This window comes from Gastrolobium bilobum, unplaced genomic scaffold (genome assembly GCF_033153095.1).
Source record: "Gastrolobium bilobum isolate Gb01-03AN ecotype WA unplaced genomic scaffold, APGP_CSIRO_Gbil_v1 utg19236, whole genome shotgun sequence".
NCBI lineage: Eukaryota > Viridiplantae > Streptophyta > Magnoliopsida > Fabales > Fabaceae > Gastrolobium > Gastrolobium bilobum.
The window spans coordinates 13,506-30,748 of record NW_026899298.1 but is presented as its reverse complement, the minus strand read 5'-3'; the positions used below and the strand labels follow the sequence as shown (position 1 = coordinate 30,748).

Below are 17,243 nucleotides of genomic sequence, written 5' to 3'. Positions count from 1 at the left end.
GTATGAATAAAAAAAGTAATATGGTACCCTACACAACAATATAATAGTTAGAAGTACCTCTGCAAAAGATCCTGATAAACATTTGGCAATCTCATCAATTCAAATGGAACTGCAGGTGTTATATGCATATGACGTTGAATTCCCTGCAATTCAATTTCCTTGCAAAAATGACGACACCAAATAGAGACTGAAGATCTTGAAAGTTCATCCTTTAGAACCGCATCAAGAGGGGGAATTTTAAACATATTCTCAAGCTCTTGAATTTTTGTGACCTCAAACATGTCAATATTGGCCCTGTCCATGGTGTCATTCAGGACATTCCACGATCTATCCAACATATATTCCCCATCACAGAATGGTGCTGGGATAGAAGAATAGAGTAATTTCCACAACAATGCACATCTTCGCAAATAAGGGAAAGTAAACTTCCGAATCGCATCTTTAATATCAACACCAGGGTCAAAATAGTTTGACACAAAATACTGCAGAGCACATCCAGATTCACCCATAACTTTATATATGTCAGTAATCAGGCAATCTGAAAAACTTGACTTGCTTGATGATTTATCCTGAGATTTCTCATAATACAAAATTATAGCCTGTACCCATAGGAAAAATAGATTAGGAAATAGACACTATCAGAGAACACATCATTAATTAAGTTGGAAATAAGGTGACCAACCTGGGTTACAGCTACGATATAGAAAAGATGCACAAGGGATAACAAAGATTCTTCACATGACAAAAATGGATATGGTAGACAAAACAGAACCCACATCAACGTTGAGAAAGGGTCATGGGCAAGTACAGGATCTGAAGCCTGACTCCAAAAGCATATGTCAGTGTTCGACAAGTCCTTTTCAATATGCTTTAAGATAGTTAGCATATCACCTGTGAATATATAGCAGTTAAAAAAAAGTAAATCAGTAGTAGATAAAAACACTTGCTATACAATTAAAATAAAAACCTGAGGGAATAAACTCACGCAAATTTCTGGCATGCAGGCAATGCACACAAACAAATGGATCATCACAATTATTCACATAAATGATTAAATTATGAGATCAGATGCAACTTAGACCACCGATAAAGTTGCTGGAATAACTTTTTCCCAATTTAGGTTTATTAAAAGGAAGAAACAAAATTCTGTAAATTCATGTCACAAGTAATTAGGCTGAACGCCTTTCTATTTTGACACAGCAGTAGAAAACAACTTTGAACCCTATCAAATTTACCACCAGGAAAAATTTATCATATGAAACCAAAAAAAAAAAAAAAAAATTGTCAAATGTGAACAGGATTTCTGTTGCAATTTGAGAACAGCAAATCATGAGCAACAAGCCACACCTTCCAAATTGAACAAGATAATATTTACATTTAAAAGATGGTCGAAAATTAAAATATGCTAAATAAGTAAAATCATTTTGTGTTTGAATCAATAGAAACTTAGAACAAGAATTATACCTCTCCCAGATACATCATTATTTGCATAATTCAGGGAAACCCCAGAGCAAATCGATTCTGCAAAGAGTTGAACACCTCTAAATCTTTGAAGTACATGAAGAGAATTCTTACTCCGTGCCTTTTGAACAAGTTTCAGCAACAAAGATAATATAAAGCCAGTTGAAGATCTGAGTTCTTCATACATGGCACTAAGAGCAAAGTTTGGAGTTAAAGTAGTCCTTCCACAACGTGCAGCAATCTCCATTGACGTCAAGGAGTACTTAAGAGAATCCCACATCAGTATTGAATGGTTTAGTCTGGCAAATGTTGATAACTTATCTTGTTTGCCAGGGAAATACATTTTAGAAAGCACCTGAGAGAAATTTTCAAGATTTGGTCTAGTTCTATCAATGTGATGCAAAGGAATGGCTTTTAAGAATTTATCTTTTCCAACTGCATTGGCAGCAGATTGCAAGAGCTTCAAGGCTTGCTGAAGGTGAAGTGAATGTGTCACTTCGCTCAATTTAGCTATGGGGGCTGCAGTAGGTATTGAACCAGTACTCAAGACAATAGACTGCTTGAGAGGCTTCTGTAATTCTCCAGGTAAAGTAGGCAAGACACAATTTACAAGTCGGCGGCACACTGGGCAGAGAAACTCTCCCTTTAAAAAAATATAAAAAAAAAAGAATGAAAATTCAAAAAGGACAAGAGAGGGGAGAAAAGAGTATAGAGATATCATAACAAACTTATACCTGATCTGGGTCAACAATATGTCCTCCTTCAAAAACAATTCTTCTGACATATCTGTTCAAGCAGTATATGGTATATTAGGCATCTTATATACTAAGTCATAATTACAAAATACCAATCCCTCCATCATGAAAAAGCCTGACTTCCAATCTATTAACTATTTCTGCATTATGTATATATATGACCACGTACCATTAGATTCATCAGATTTGATTTGATTGAAGAACTCAGTTAATCATATGTATGACTGACTGAGCTTAAAATCTCCCTTTTCTGGTACATGAAAATTCAGGGTAAGGGGATGCTCTCCCCGATTCCAAGGCCATCAATCTCGGCGAGGAGTTATAGTGATATTAAAAAATGCCTACTAACAGAGGATTTCAGGATTCTAACCCAAGTCATGCTGTTTTCACAAGCAAAAGGTGGACTACATGATCCAACTTCCGTTGGCTTAAAATCTCCATTGTTATGATTTTTTTTTTTATTTATTTAATAAAAGAAGAACGCCATCAAGATAAAACAATGATGTTTTCAAAGAGATACGAGGATAAGAAATATTCCTGAAAAAATGAAAATACAAAAAGCAGAGGAAAAAAACCAATGATGCAAAGCTACCCACTCCACTTAATCATAGGATAATTAGTTAGGTAGTCTTCAGTTTTCCTTTCAATCTGTTTCAGTATTAGTAGATTAGGCTAGTTAGAGGGGAGAGAACTTAGGAGGAGGAGATAAGCTGTTATCTTTAGAACTTAGGATAAGGAGATAAGTTGTTATCTTTATCTCCTATTTAGAATAAGTAAATAATTTTAAGTTTATCCTTTCAAATTTCTGTTTTGGTTTTTTGCTCTTTAAATAGGAATGTGGATATCCGTAGACTTTGGGATATGTGCCCCATGAGGCAGGGGCTTGGGGGATTCCTCAAAGCTGGGAGCTAGGCTCTTTTCTTCTATTGCATTGTATATTCTTTGGTTAATCAATAAAAAAAACATCTCTATCACTCAACATATCTGTAAGGGAAATCTCTTTAAAAAATCATGAGCTCTACACCAAGTAGAAGCCAAATCTGAACTTGTCCCAAAGAAGCTGCCCAACCAAAGAACTCTCCCGAAAGATACAAGAATAATGCTCCTATAATATGCACCAAAATACAGCATCGACAACACCTTTCCACAAAAATTTGGTTCCTCTACTTCTCCCAAAACCAGTGAAGCTAATAATCAAAAAATGGTCCAAGGATCTAGGGCACACCCAAGTCTCCAAAAATGCTTGTTAAAATCAAATGACCAAGCCAGAAAGTAGTTAACTAGAATAGTTAGGCAGTTAAATAGGAGAAGGTAATCAGCTTATCATTTTGGGCACAAAACATTAGCTCTTTTGAAGAGAGGGGGAACCCTTTGTGAAGGGGGAACCCTTGGAAGTATATTTTTCTCCTTTGGTCTATTTTTGTGATTCAATAAACACTACAGGTGTATTCTTTCTCTTTTCCTTTCTTTGTTTTTCTCAACTCTCCCACTGAAAACTCAATCTGCTTTTGGGTTCCTATCAATTTGGTCTGACCTGCCAGATCTCTTATCAGGGGAAGAAATAGAGAATTTGGTGGTTTCTTCTATATGGTAACCAGAATACACACTTATTCATTGGGTTCCAGTGTTTCTGATACGAATGTGCAGACAACTTCTAAGCCTCTCCAAGTTTATGTCAGCAGGCTACGGCAGGATCATGGGTGAAGGAGAATTTCCCTGAATTTCACCTTGAGGACAAGGTGAAACTTCAGGATGGAGTATTGTTAGTAGAACCCCAATCAAAAGTGGGCCAATTTCTCTTAGTAAGTCGAAATAGTTAGTTAGAGGGGGAGATGACATGGTATGACAAGATATAAATAATTGAAGGGAAATAAGAAAGATCAGTTTGAGACTTGGAGTGGAAATGGAAGAGAGAGCCTAGATCTCTTCGAAGAGAGTTTGTACTGTGTCCTATGCGTTCTTGATCTCTGATCAGTATCAACTGATCAAAAGATTGTGGGTTCCTGTCAATAAAGGATCCATCCTTTTTACTACAATTAGGGTCTAATTTTATCAGTCTCCAGTTTGGATCTTTCTAGCGACAAAATGACAATCTAACTCAATGTGTTTGGTCATTTCATGAAAAGCAGGATAGCAGCCAATATACAGTAAAGCTTGGTCATCACAAAAAAGGGTCGGTGCATGGTCTTCGTGAATTGAAGCTACTAAAGAAGTTGCTTTAGCCAGATGAATTCGGCAGTGGTGAATGCCATAGCAGAGGATCCTCTTCAACCCTTGATCTTGCAAGTAGCAACTACATTATGTTTCTTACTTTCCAAGATATAAATTAACCTCTCTCTCTGGAGTACACAACCCAAGAGGTGGATCATCTATCAACATAAGAAATTGCCCAGTAGGCATCTAAATATCCGACAAACAAAATATGTCCTCTATCTTTGTTAGAGAAGTTTAATATAAAACCATTACAGTGGCCTTCACTAAAAAAACTTAAGCTTTTAGGTGAAAAGGTTGTTTAATTCAGTGTCAGAGAGACAGTGACCAAGTGGTCACATGTTCGATTCTCACCTCCCCCATTCTTCTAATAAATATTTAATTGTGAAATTTCTTAATACAGGTGGTGAGCCTATGCATTATTCACCCTTCAAGCCAAACGGGCTCTTGTGTGAAGGGGTGTGTTAGAAAAGTTTAATATAAAACCATTAAAGTGGCCTTTACTTAATAGCTTGAGCTTTTAGGTGAGATGGTTGTTTAATAATCTTCGTAGATGTCGTGGCAGTTGGCTGAGCCATGCACGGATGAGGGAGAAAATGCCTTGGAGATGTGCAGTGGAGAAAGAAAATGATTGCAAAGAAGGGATCATTACCGATCTGGCAGTGGATCGAAGTTGAAACAGAAGTCTGTTGAATTTTTTTTTATCGGAGGATAATAGGTCCATTAGGTACGCACAATTTTAGGGATGAGGCTACATTAATGATTTTATATATCTCAACACGCCCCCTCACACGAAAGCCCCTTGGGCTTAAAGGGTGGATGATGCACAGGCCCACCTCCCTGTGCGTAGAAAGAAATTCCACTAGAAAGAAAGTAGGGGGCGGTGAGGATCGAACTAGATACACCGAGGCTCTAATACCATGTAAAGAACCAATTCAACCCAAAAGCTTAAGCTGTTGGGAGAGGCTACATTAATGATTTTATATATCTCAACAGATCACAAACATAAATATAGTAATTTATGTATATAACTCTAAATGAAACATACCTTTCTTTTAATGAAGACAAATATTGATCAAGACACTGATACGGATGATGTGGCAGCTTCAGTCAGATTCAGGAAGGTGTATTCAAGAAGGAGGCGTAGAGGATCACAAGCCCCTAATACTACTGTTGAGTCAGCAGTTGGTTAGAGGAATGTTGGAATCACGCCTCTCACCTTTACACCCACGGTTACATATAGCAAGGAATTATTCCATTTTGGGACCACTTGGAAAATATTGGAGCTTAGGCTGGAATTTGGGAGAGAACCAGAGCCTCTCGAATGCTCTGGGTAGTAGTAATTTGAGGGTTATTATTTTATTATACTGAGTTGCTTAATTATACTCCATTGAGACTCGACTTCTTATGAATTTCCTTGTAATTCCTTATCTGAATCTGTGTTTGGGTTCAGAAGATAAATACAAATTGTCTTTTCCAGTCTATTTTTATCTTAATATATCTTAAATCCTATCACTTGGTATCAGAGCTCTCCGATCCGGGAGGGCTTTGGATGGTGGTGACCAAAAGTATGGAATCACGATATGATGAATTAGCCGAGAGAATACGACGAACGGAAGAAGGACTGGTGGAAATTATTAGGAGGTTGGATGAAGTTCTCCAAAACACTACTAACCGGAACCCAGGACGTGGTCATGGAGGAAATGGAGGAGGCCCAACCATGGTGGATACCCAAACGAGGAAGCTCGAACTACCGATGTTTTCTAGTGAAGTTGCTTATGGGTGGCTCAACAAAGTGGAGCGCTATTTCGTGGTAAATGGATTCACGGAGAACGAAAAACTTCCGGCGGTACTCTTAGCCATGGAAGGAGAGGCCCTGAAGTGATATCAATGGTGGGAGATTAACACCATGAACACCACTTGGGCTATATTCCGTTCAGAGGTCTTTAGTCGATTCCAACCAGAAATGCAGAACAATCCACTTTGTCCATTACTAACGTTGAGACAGATTGGAAGTGTAGCGGAATACAGAGAAGCTTTTGAAAAAGTGGTGAGCCCACTCAGGTATGAAGATGAAGAGATTCTCAGAGGCATTTGGTTAAACAGGTTACAAGATAGTATTAGGGAAGAACTTTTGATGCACCCCACCACCAGATTGAAGGAGATGATGAAGTCGGCTTTGAAGATTGAAAGAAGAAACCAGGCATGGGTGGCTGAAGGGTTGGGCAAAGAAGGGTGGGCCCAATACAATGAGTTGGGGTAATAGATCGGCCCAGTCCAGCAAATATGGAACGGGTTTTTCCATGGGCCGGGTTACGAATATAGGTCAGCATAACTTACCCGGTTTATCAAATGTTAAGCCCGTTTCAAGCGAAGCTTCGAGAGCGTCCAACACAGAGAGAGGGAACCCTAGCGTTTCTAACGCCAGAATAAGGACCAATCGCACCGCTGAGAGTTCGTCAAGTAGCACTCTCCGCAGCGATGGCCGTCGTCTAACGCAAGCTCAGCTGAATGAACGGCACTGGTTGGGACTCTGTTTTAAATGCAACGAAAAGTGGAACCCCAGCCATAGATGTACAGTCAAACAGCTCCATCTAATCGTGGTTGATGAAGGAGAGGAAGACGAAGAGGTCACGGAGTCTGAGGTAGCTGTCACCTCTGACATAGAGGGTGGAACAGTGGCTTTGCAGCTTTCAATGCAAAGTTTATTAGGACTTTCTTCTAGTCGGACCATGCGATTGTGGGGAAGGGTAGGGAACGAGGTCGTGGTGTTGATAGATTGCGGTGCTTCTCACAACTTTGTGGGTACCAAGGTAGCCAGAAGATTCAATCTGCAAGTTGACAAGACGCCAAAGTACTCGGTTGAGCTAGGTGATGGCCATCGGGTTTCAAGTCAGGGGATTTGCAGGGGAGTCTCCATCGACTTGCAAGGGCATGTGATTACCCAAAAGGAGAGAGCTGATTTTAAGGAAGGAGATGTGGTATATTTAAAGCTTCAATCGTATCGTTTAAAGTCCTTGGCAAAAAGGATCAATGAAAAATTGAGCTCTCGATACTATGGTCCTTACAAAATATTGGCTAAGATTGGTGAAGTGGCATATAAATTGGAGCTCCCAGCAGATTGCAAGATTCACCCCGTCTTCCATGTGTCCTTGTTGCAAAAGGCAATCTCTCCTAATTTGCAATCACAACCATTGCCTGCTGTTTATTCTGAAGAGTGGGAACTTCAAGCTGAACCAGAAGATGTGTTGCAGTGGAGGAATACAGCAGGAGGAGGGCTTGAAGTATTAATCAAATGGAAGTCCTTACCATCCTTCGAAAACACTTGGGAGGACTTTACAGTTATTCAGTGCCAATTCCCTAATTTCCACCTTGAGGACAAGGTGATTGTGTTGGGAGGGAGTGTTGATACGGATGATGTGGCAGCTTCAGTCAGAATCAGGAAGGTGTATTCAAGGAGGAGGCGTAGAGGATCACAAGCCCCTAATACTACTGCTGAGTCAACAGTTGGTTAGAGGAATGTTGGAGTCATGCCTCAGCTCACCTTTACACCCACGGTTACATATGGCAAGGAATTATTCCATTTTGGGACCACTTGGAAAATATTGGAGCTTAGGCTGGAATTTGGGAGAGAACCAGAGCCTCTCGAATGCTCTGGGTAGTAGTAATTTGAGGGTTATTATTTTATTATACTGAGTTGCTTAATTGTACTCCATTGAGACTCGATTTCTGTTGAATTTCCTTGTAATTCCTTATCTGAATCTGTGTTTGGGTTCAGAAGATAAATACAAATTGTCTTTTCCAGTATATTTTTATCTTAATATATCTCAAATGCGACAACTAAAAACAATTTGCATAAGGGTTGGTTAATCTCAAAAGGATAGGACATATTGGCATAGTTTAAACCAAAAGAGAAGGCATAAAGGTGACTAGAAGAAGCATTCAATGATCACAAACATAAAAATAGTAATTTATGTATATAACTCTAAATGAAACATACCTTTCTTTTAATGAAGACAAATATCGATCAAGACACCCTTGATGTGCTGCATGCCCACATGAAGAAAGATGAACTCCATCGCAATCTGTGGGACCAAATCCATCATATGCTGGATGCTGTGATGTTGATTCAACAGAAGCATTCTCCCCACAAGCATTTTCAGATGCAGAAGAATTTTCCGACATCTCTCTCACAAGATCAGCTGTATATTTCCCAAGCAATACAGATCCAGTATCTATTATATTATTTGGATTCCCTCCAGCAGTTGGAACCTTCTCATCCTCATTCATCAAATCAGAAGACAACATAAGATCATGTACTTCATCACGAATGCAGAAATACATACCCCGTTCTAATGTCTCAAAAGTATATGGCGTCCTTTCTTTTTCTTCATAACATGTGTCTGTGAGCTGAAAATTTCCCAACACTGGGAATTGATTCTTGACATATCGCAGAAAAAGATTAACTTCCCCAGGTTGCCCAGAAGAAGCTAATTCATTGGCAGCATTCTGAACTAACTGAGTTAAATGGGAAGAAGAAGTTGATCCTGAATTCCAGTTCATAGCTAATGTATCTGTCTCCTTGGTGTTGATGATAGGCATGTGTTCTTTATCTGATTGGCGAAGTTGGGCCCATGATGGGGGACCTCGGTCCACGGAACTCACAAGCTTAGATTTCTTGTACAAAGAAAAAATGAATGAATTAAGCCAGGGGCTAAAATAAGTAACATTGAATAAAATTTAATGAAGTGCAACAAACTAGAACCTATACTTTATCTAGCTCACAGCATGCATGCTACAGCTATATACCTGAAGAAGAATAAAAATTGAAATGGGATATTTTGAACTGTGGTCATGGCAAAGAGAGCAAACAATTTGTTTAGATTCTTCAGCATCATGTTCAGTGTCTAAGTCACCTTCATGACCAAGTTGAGAACCATCGTCAACAGTAGAATCAATGCTGGCCAAAAATTTTGTCTGTTGGGCTCTCATCTTTTCCTGCATTAGAAAACAAGTAAACTTAGACAATGATTCAAATGTTGAAGGCAATTAAATTGGCACAACAGAACAGGTCAAGGCTGTCTTCATTAAAAAGTAAATAAAATATGTTTAGCACAATTGAGAACATTTGCAACCAAATGCCTTCCTTAGCCTGTAAACTATCCATTCACCTGAAAGATATGAAAAGCTTATATCTTTCAAAATATTCTAGACTTTCAATATTTAATAATTAACATCATGTCTCAGATTTGTCTTGCAACAAAATCATGAAGGACTGAAAACAGAATACAACATTTCGTAAAGAACAAAAACACACGGCAACCTACCATTATAGCAGCCTGCCTCTCCCGAGCTTTTGCCTTGCGTTTCTCGCTATCAGAAGCCGACAATGAGACACTTGAGTCTCTAGTTGGAACAATTTCAGAAACATGACCCACGACTTCAGGGGCAAGATTTTGCAACTTAATCATGCATCTGTCATCAATCTCAGCAAATTTCTTCAGTAAGCTTTCAATTAGAGTAGATAGACTGCAACCACCTGGTTGTACAAAGTTGTCTTCATTTTCCTTCCTGTGCCTTTCCATCAGTAAAACAAGAAGTGACAACAAGCTTAGTTCACCATCATAAGAAGAATTCTCATCAATTATTTCTCCAGAGAAGGCTATTATGGGAATTTGTGCCACATCATGACATGTATTCTCACTAGATCCTTTCTGCTGAAAACAAATATCTAGTGATAACGATAGCAAGTGTAGTGCAGGTATAAGAACACTATCAGGAGCACGGGATTCAGCTGATTTAAAAGTAAAAACAGCATAATATAGCACTGCACGGATAAATTGTAGGACAACTTTGCAAGTGGCTATTCTGGCTATTCCCTTCAGAGGAGGATGGATTTTGGTCCACTGGGGCACCTGACTAGTTAGTGCAGAGACACTGCAGAAGCGTAGGTATCTTTCTTCGGCAACTTGTAAATCCTTTGAATTCCAACGTGGATGATACAAATCCAATTCTTTCCACAACGGCCATCGCAGAGAATACATACCCTGATATAACAGGTGAAAAGCTAGGTAAATACAAGCTAACAAAATAAAGTGATAAATTTGTTCAAGATTCAACAAGACCTGATTAAATCCAGATGGATTAGAATAAACAGCTACAGTATCCAAAATGTCTTGAAGCTGTTCAAACTTGGAGAGATCACGAGGAAGAGACTTCAACAATAGACTATGAGTGGTATCTCCAATGGATAACTTATAAATTAGTTCTCTTTTCAAACTTTCAGCAGTACTTAGCCCACAAAAGCGCCGTTCTTTTATAATCTGAATAATAAGTGTAAGCATTTCCTGGACTAAAACAGGTTCATATCTGTAAATCAGAAAGCATTCATTATTAAACAAATTACGTATAAAAAGATCAAACAAATTGCAAGAAAATATGGGAGGAGTTATACATTAGCACAACAAAACATAACAAGTAAAATATGAATATCATTAATCCGAGATCTTAAGATCCTGGTCAGACTCAGATAAAAGGAAACAAGCAAAACTTTCCATATTTGTTAGAGATATAAAATCATTCAATGGCATCCACAAACACCTTAAGCTTTTAGGAGAATAGATCCTTAACATAATATCAAAGCCTCTATAACCAAGTGATCAAGAGTTTGATCAATGCTGTCCTCATTCTTCAAAACTAAAGTTAAATCACAACACAAGGCAAAGTGCACTTGTACATTGTCCGTATTTCAAGCCCTGAAGGTTTCTTGCGTAATTAATGGCCCTTGATTTAACAACTTAAGCTTTTAAGAGAGTTGATTCTTCACAGCATTCAACAATCAAATTAGAAGACTATGGGAATGATTGAATTGGCTGTGACTGTAAGCGGAGCAACTTGTTTTTGTGAGTTGTGACTCAATTAATGCATATTTGCATAAGGTTCTAAAATAAGATTAGACTATATAAATTAAGATTCGCAAGGATATGGACAAGCCTTGAGGTACCAATTTTAAACGACAATATCTCAAGGACAACTATAAGATCAAGATAAAAATACAGTAAGAACTGGAGCCTGGAGGGCCCAAAAGTTCCAAAAGTAACCATTTACAGTGTATTAGGTGTACACATCATGTAAATAATGAGCTAGACCAGTAAATGATTCAGTTAGGTCAGCAAGATGAAATGAAGAGCGCATGGATTATAAGATTGCATTTTTTATTCTAGTTTATTTTTCTTTAAACAGAAATTTATAGAAGAGAGAAACAAGTATAGGAGAAAATGATATATCTTCCCTAAAAAAAGGGAACAACAAAAACAAATTAAAAAGAAAAAAGAATAGTGAGTGAAGCTCATCAATGTTTGTCTATCCAACACAGAAGAGCCTCTGAAAACAAAGTAGCCAAGACTACTTTATCTTGAAAAAAGGAAACATCAAGAAATTATCCCTGAAAATTCTGACATTTCTCTCTAACTACAGATACCAAATCACTACATACCACAAAGCACAACAATGACGGACCTTGCCTTCTTTACTTCTCCCAAGACATGTTAAGTGGCATAAGACAAATTTCTCCAAACTCAATAGACAAAACCAATTTTACCCAAAAATGCTATGAAGTCTCTGCCAGAATTTCTTTATCTGGCACCTTTATCTTATAATCACCCTACAAGAAATATTTTCTACAGTATGACCATGAATTGAACCATAGGAAATGTAGGAAGGCATTCTAGGACTTTAATTTCAATCAGTTTTGTATAAAGGAGAACATATGCAAAATGATGCTACTTTAGATGAGTTAAACAAGATAAATGTGGTAAAGAAAGGCATCTCATGCAGCAGCAAGCTTAAAACTCGAGAGCATTTGTATACACAGAGTGTAGAATAAAAAGAACTTTAAAACATCAAAGAAGTGACCAACGAGGCTGCTAAAGCATCATAACAATAATGGTTCAATCCAGAAGATAATTATATCCTTCAAGAACTTATATGCCATTAACTTCCTATAATACTGCATCTTTAAGCATTTCAAAATAACATAGTTGCATGAAAAGTTTGTCCTGTTACAGGAGAGGACATACTCGCTAGACCGTTCAAGATTTAGGGATAAGTAATTTGATAGCCCAAAGCGCTCTAGAATTCTACTGACATATTGATCTTCTGGAGCTAGTGCAGCACAACACTGAAGGAGAAATAGATCAAGCTCCAGACCTTGTTCAGACCTGTGGAAGTAAAGAACTGATGTAGTATAATATAATGAATGAATTTCAACCCTTTATAAACAGTATATAGTAATTCAAAATTGACTTACCAGCGTACTGATCTATACCATTCACAAGATAGTAAAGCAGCATCTCCATTTTTACGCCACATTCCAGCATGGACTTCAGCACAAAAGACCCTAATCCGCATTGGATGCTCCATTATAAAGGCAGAGAAACCATTCGGATGACTTCCTCGTAAAGCATGTCCAAAGAAGTCAGTGTAAATTGTTGACAATGAATTAGTAGAACAAACATCAGTGACATCTGGCACTTCAGATTCACAAAAATATCTTCTCAGTGCTTTTGTCAATAGCATGGAAAGCAATCTATGTAACGGAGTGTGTACAGATATATCTTGTGAACTAACATCATAGACTATCTGTGGCCAATCAGGTAATGATAAAAAATGTAGACAGTCTGATTCCACAGGAAAATCTTCGTCCATGGCACTATCATCAAAACTGGGACGGATGCAGGTGTTTTCTGAATCAATTTCACCATCTGTTTTCAATTTACCATCCTTCCCTGCATTTTTACCAATTTCCAGGTCATCAATGCAATATTCAGAGCATTTGTTACCATGATCTTCTCTTGAACTTGCAAGCCTACCAAATGTATATTTACCCCTTCTGAAATTAGATATTGTTCTCTTAAATGCTGAAAAATTGTCATCATAGACACTATCATTGTTTGGAGCTAATATTTTAGGAAGCACCCCAGGGGTATTCTCAACTCCCCACCAATTCTCAATAGCCCTTAAACACTCATATATCAACCAAGAGACAGAACGTGGAAGAAGCAGTTGAGAAGAGGCGTCAGATTTTATCTCAAGAACCTTTGATGAAGCAAAGACACTATTCCTACAGGTCACATTACATGTAGAGCTATCCTGGGAGAGCCGCCCTACCTTTGCACGTCTTAGGTTATCTCCATCATCTGATTCATTCTTATTTGAGCTCCAAACATTTTCATCATCCATCTCTCCCTTGCTAGAATCAGAAAATGCTCCATCTACCAATAGAGAGTGAATATTGGCAATAGAGTGCCCTAAAACAAAAGGCAAATGGACATTCTCATTTTCTTCTTCTATATGTTGACCTGTTTCTCTCTTTTGAGGGTTCATCCCTTGCACAAAGGATATAAGCCTCATCCAGGTTCTTGAGATATCTTGCTGGTCATTTGTTACATATTTGGGCACCACCACATGGCTCATTACAAATCGGATATCTTCAACAACACGTATCGTCGTCTCATACAAATTTACCCATCTGGAAACCTGCAAATGGATTCTTTATTTCTTTAACATCATGAAAGAAGATTAAAAGCATGATTGTAACAAGTATAGCAACATTACAATAATATAAATTTTTTAACAAACTTCACAACAAAAATCACTCATAATTATTTAAAAGGATGATAGCCAGACAGACTCATTACTCTTCCACATCTAAATATTTTGTCTATCAAAGTAGTATTCCTTTAAAGAGATGAAATAACTCATTACCTGTAAACGTCCGTCTTCAGCACAAGAAATGAAAATGCTTTCAAGACATCCTAACAGCATGGTTAGTAGGTTGATTTCCTTCACAAGACGTGGGGTAAGAGTGGGCACTGTAAGTATCTGCACAGAGAACGTGGATAGTAGAGGATACCTCTTCAGAGGATGGTCGCTGCACTCTTTTATGGCCTCATTTATAACACTTGGATAGTAAGTGAGAAAAACTTTAGCAAACTCATATTTAAAAATAGGTTCTCCCAACAATTTCAGGAGCAGCTCATGGAGTTTCTTTACAACAACATCAGTTAAAAACCTCTCAGATCTCACCAGGATGCCCAATAAACCAGTAGAAGAGAACAACGACTTGGCAATAAAGCTGAGCAAACTCTCACTATGCTTGCAAAATTCTAAAAGCATATCAACCACAGAAAAAGTTAGCTCATTGGCAGCCTTCTTTCTTTCAGTAATGGAATCACTCGCACTCACTAGCTTGTGTTTCCAACATGTGAAAAGAGAACCAAGCACAGGTGCAATAGAGTTTGCAAATTCCTCCGGAAGAGGCTGTATCTGCTCGGCACCCTTATGCTTCAAGCAGAAACCCTCACGCTTCCATGCTGTGACATCCCCACAATCACAACAACCACCACCCGTGTATATAACAAAGTAATCATGGCCCTTGTGATCCCCATTCTCAAAACAAGGAACACAGATTGCACAGGTCGGGTCATGTTCACATGTCCTACACCTGTAAGCTATATCATTGTGTCCCCAAACAGCCCCACAGACACCCCTCTGCCCAACAGACATCTTGGAAAGGCCTCTCAGGGCTGCACTCGGGTCACCTTCAAACATCAACCACTGCAACCACACCATGCTCTCATGGAACCTCTTCTTCATGGTCACACCCAAAGGTGTCTTCTTCGAACCCAATTTAGAATCTTGCAATGCTTCTGCCACTTCCACATCCGGAGGCAATATAACAGACACCAGGTCAGGTATCAAATCCCTCTTATCCTTAACAAAATCAACCAAACCAGGCTGGTCAAGCTGCTCCTCAGGAACCCCAAACTGGACAAGCCTCTGAAAACCATGCAAAACAACCACACATCAAACATGCAATTCAATATAAAAACTCAAACCCTAAAATAAAATAAAATAAAAAATCAATAATCTGCATTCATGAACAAAAAGAATCATTCAACGCATAAAGGGGAAACAATTCAAAACTGCTAAATTAACCAATAAAGATCCTATATTTGTCAAATGTAGAGTGAACTAAACAGTGATCGAGTCATTGAGAGTGTGAATTTCAATAAAAAAACAAAAGCTATGAGAATCAGAAAAGAGTGTTTGTTACCCGAACGATTCGATCTCGTGACTTGAGGGGTTGGGAATCGGAAGGTAAATCGATTTCCATTTTATCAGCCATGAGGAAGCGCCAGAACCGAACGAAGCAACAGCACAAGGAGCGAGGATCGAACCCGGAACCTTCACTCCCCAGGTTTGATTCTGCAGAAGGAAATTCTTTTCAATTTCTTGATTTTGATAGCAAACCCTAATTGGATTTCCCAAAAACCCCAAACTTTGCTTGAAAATCCAATTCCATATGGTTAAACATGATGCTACCTGCAGCTACTGTATGTACCAAATTCTGTTTTCTCGCTCCTTCTTTCTTCATATAGCGGTTTCATTTATTCCCTAGTTTTTTTTTAGTTTTGGGAATAAAAAGAAATGAAAATATTAAACTATTTTTTTTATTGGTAATAAAAAAGTCACACTTTGAAAAAAAAATAATAAGGATCCAAATAATTAGTGAGAGTGAAAGGAGGGTTATATTTACAAATTTTTTGTTTATAAAGCATGACTGATCATACTTCAATCAAGAGTGTATGACTGATCATACTTAATATAATTTATAAAAAAAATTATAAACGAATTCTTCTCTATACTTAAATTAGTAAAAAAAATTGTAAATAATGAATGAAAAGTTCACCTATTAGCATAATTTATAAGAGGGGTAAGTGGAACGTGCCTTACGCAATAATTATAATTACTATTAGCCACAATTTATTAGCATAATTAGATTTTGTTATCATGCTTTGTTATTATCTGCAGATACCTATGGAATGTTCTACAGGTATACATGTACATGTTCCACAATATTTTTTATTGGATGGATCAACACGGTAGAGGGAGACATATGTTAGCTCAATGAAGCAAAGACATGTGTTGACTTGGAAAGCGTGAGAGGTGTAAGCTTGGCATGGTTTTGGAGGGTCTCCGTGCGATAAATTTTTGGTACTACTATTGTATTCAAATGGATACAATATTTTTTCATTTTTGAAAAAAATTTAACACTTTTTAAAAAAAAATATTCTCGCCACATTTCACTTTATTCCCAAAGTGGAAAAATGTTGTACCTATTTGAGTAGGGGTGTCAAAATAGGTTGACACGACATAAATTTGATACGACACGAATACATCAACACGAATACAACACGAATTTTTATTCGTGTCAAAATCCTCAACACTAACACGACACGAATTTTTTATGGATTGACGACACGACACGACACGAATAACACGCAAAATAGTAGTCAAAACGGTAATTGACAAAAAATTTAAAAAAAATGGGTCGAAATTAAAAAAATAATAATAAAATAATTAAAAAAATATGGGTCAACACGAACACGAATACATCAACAGGAACACGACACGAATTTTTTACAGGTTTACCGAACACGAATTTTCGTGTCATGTCGTAGATCGACCCACATGTCATAACCTACCTTGACACCTCTATATTTGGGTACAACAGTGATACTAAAAATTTATCCGTTGGCATGAAAAATGCATAGTTTTATTGCGGCTCATTCAACTCTCCAACCGGATCCAGTTGCTAGTTAGACTTTATTATTGGAAATCTAAGAAAAATCACATTAACTGCATGTAAATAAAATTTTATTTTATTTATTTAGAAGTGGAAAAGATGCGTTCATCATTATCTCCTTCGCTTGCGGTTTGGTTGTTAGCTGGGAGACCGCCTCAAATCAACAC

General features: G+C 37.8%; 1 protein-coding gene across 1 annotated transcript in view; it reads right to left on the bottom strand.

The window, feature by feature from the left end:
* LOC133289339 (E3 ubiquitin-protein ligase PRT6) overlaps positions 1–15,826 on the bottom strand; it is a 45,481-nt gene extending 29,655 nt beyond the window's left edge. Inside the window, exons 1-12 of the mRNA XM_061487256.1 lie at positions 15,544–15,826; positions 14,193–15,266; positions 12,736–13,964; positions 12,506–12,646; positions 10,553–10,796; positions 9,755–10,474; positions 9,237–9,425; positions 8,428–9,104; positions 2,196–2,247; positions 1,465–2,104; positions 683–891; positions 58–599 (exon numbers count right to left, since the gene is read on the bottom strand). Coding sequence (XP_061343240.1) covers positions 58–599; positions 683–891; positions 1,465–2,104; positions 2,196–2,247; positions 8,428–9,104; positions 9,237–9,425; positions 9,755–10,474; positions 10,553–10,796; positions 12,506–12,646; positions 12,736–13,964; positions 14,193–15,266; positions 15,544–15,615 — 5,789 coding nt within the window. The 5' untranslated portion in view covers positions 15,616–15,826. The remainder of the gene's footprint in view (positions 1–57; positions 600–682; positions 892–1,464; positions 2,105–2,195; positions 2,248–8,427; positions 9,105–9,236; positions 9,426–9,754; positions 10,475–10,552; positions 10,797–12,505; positions 12,647–12,735; positions 13,965–14,192; positions 15,267–15,543) is intronic.
* Positions 15,827–17,243: the final 1,417 nt, after the last annotated feature.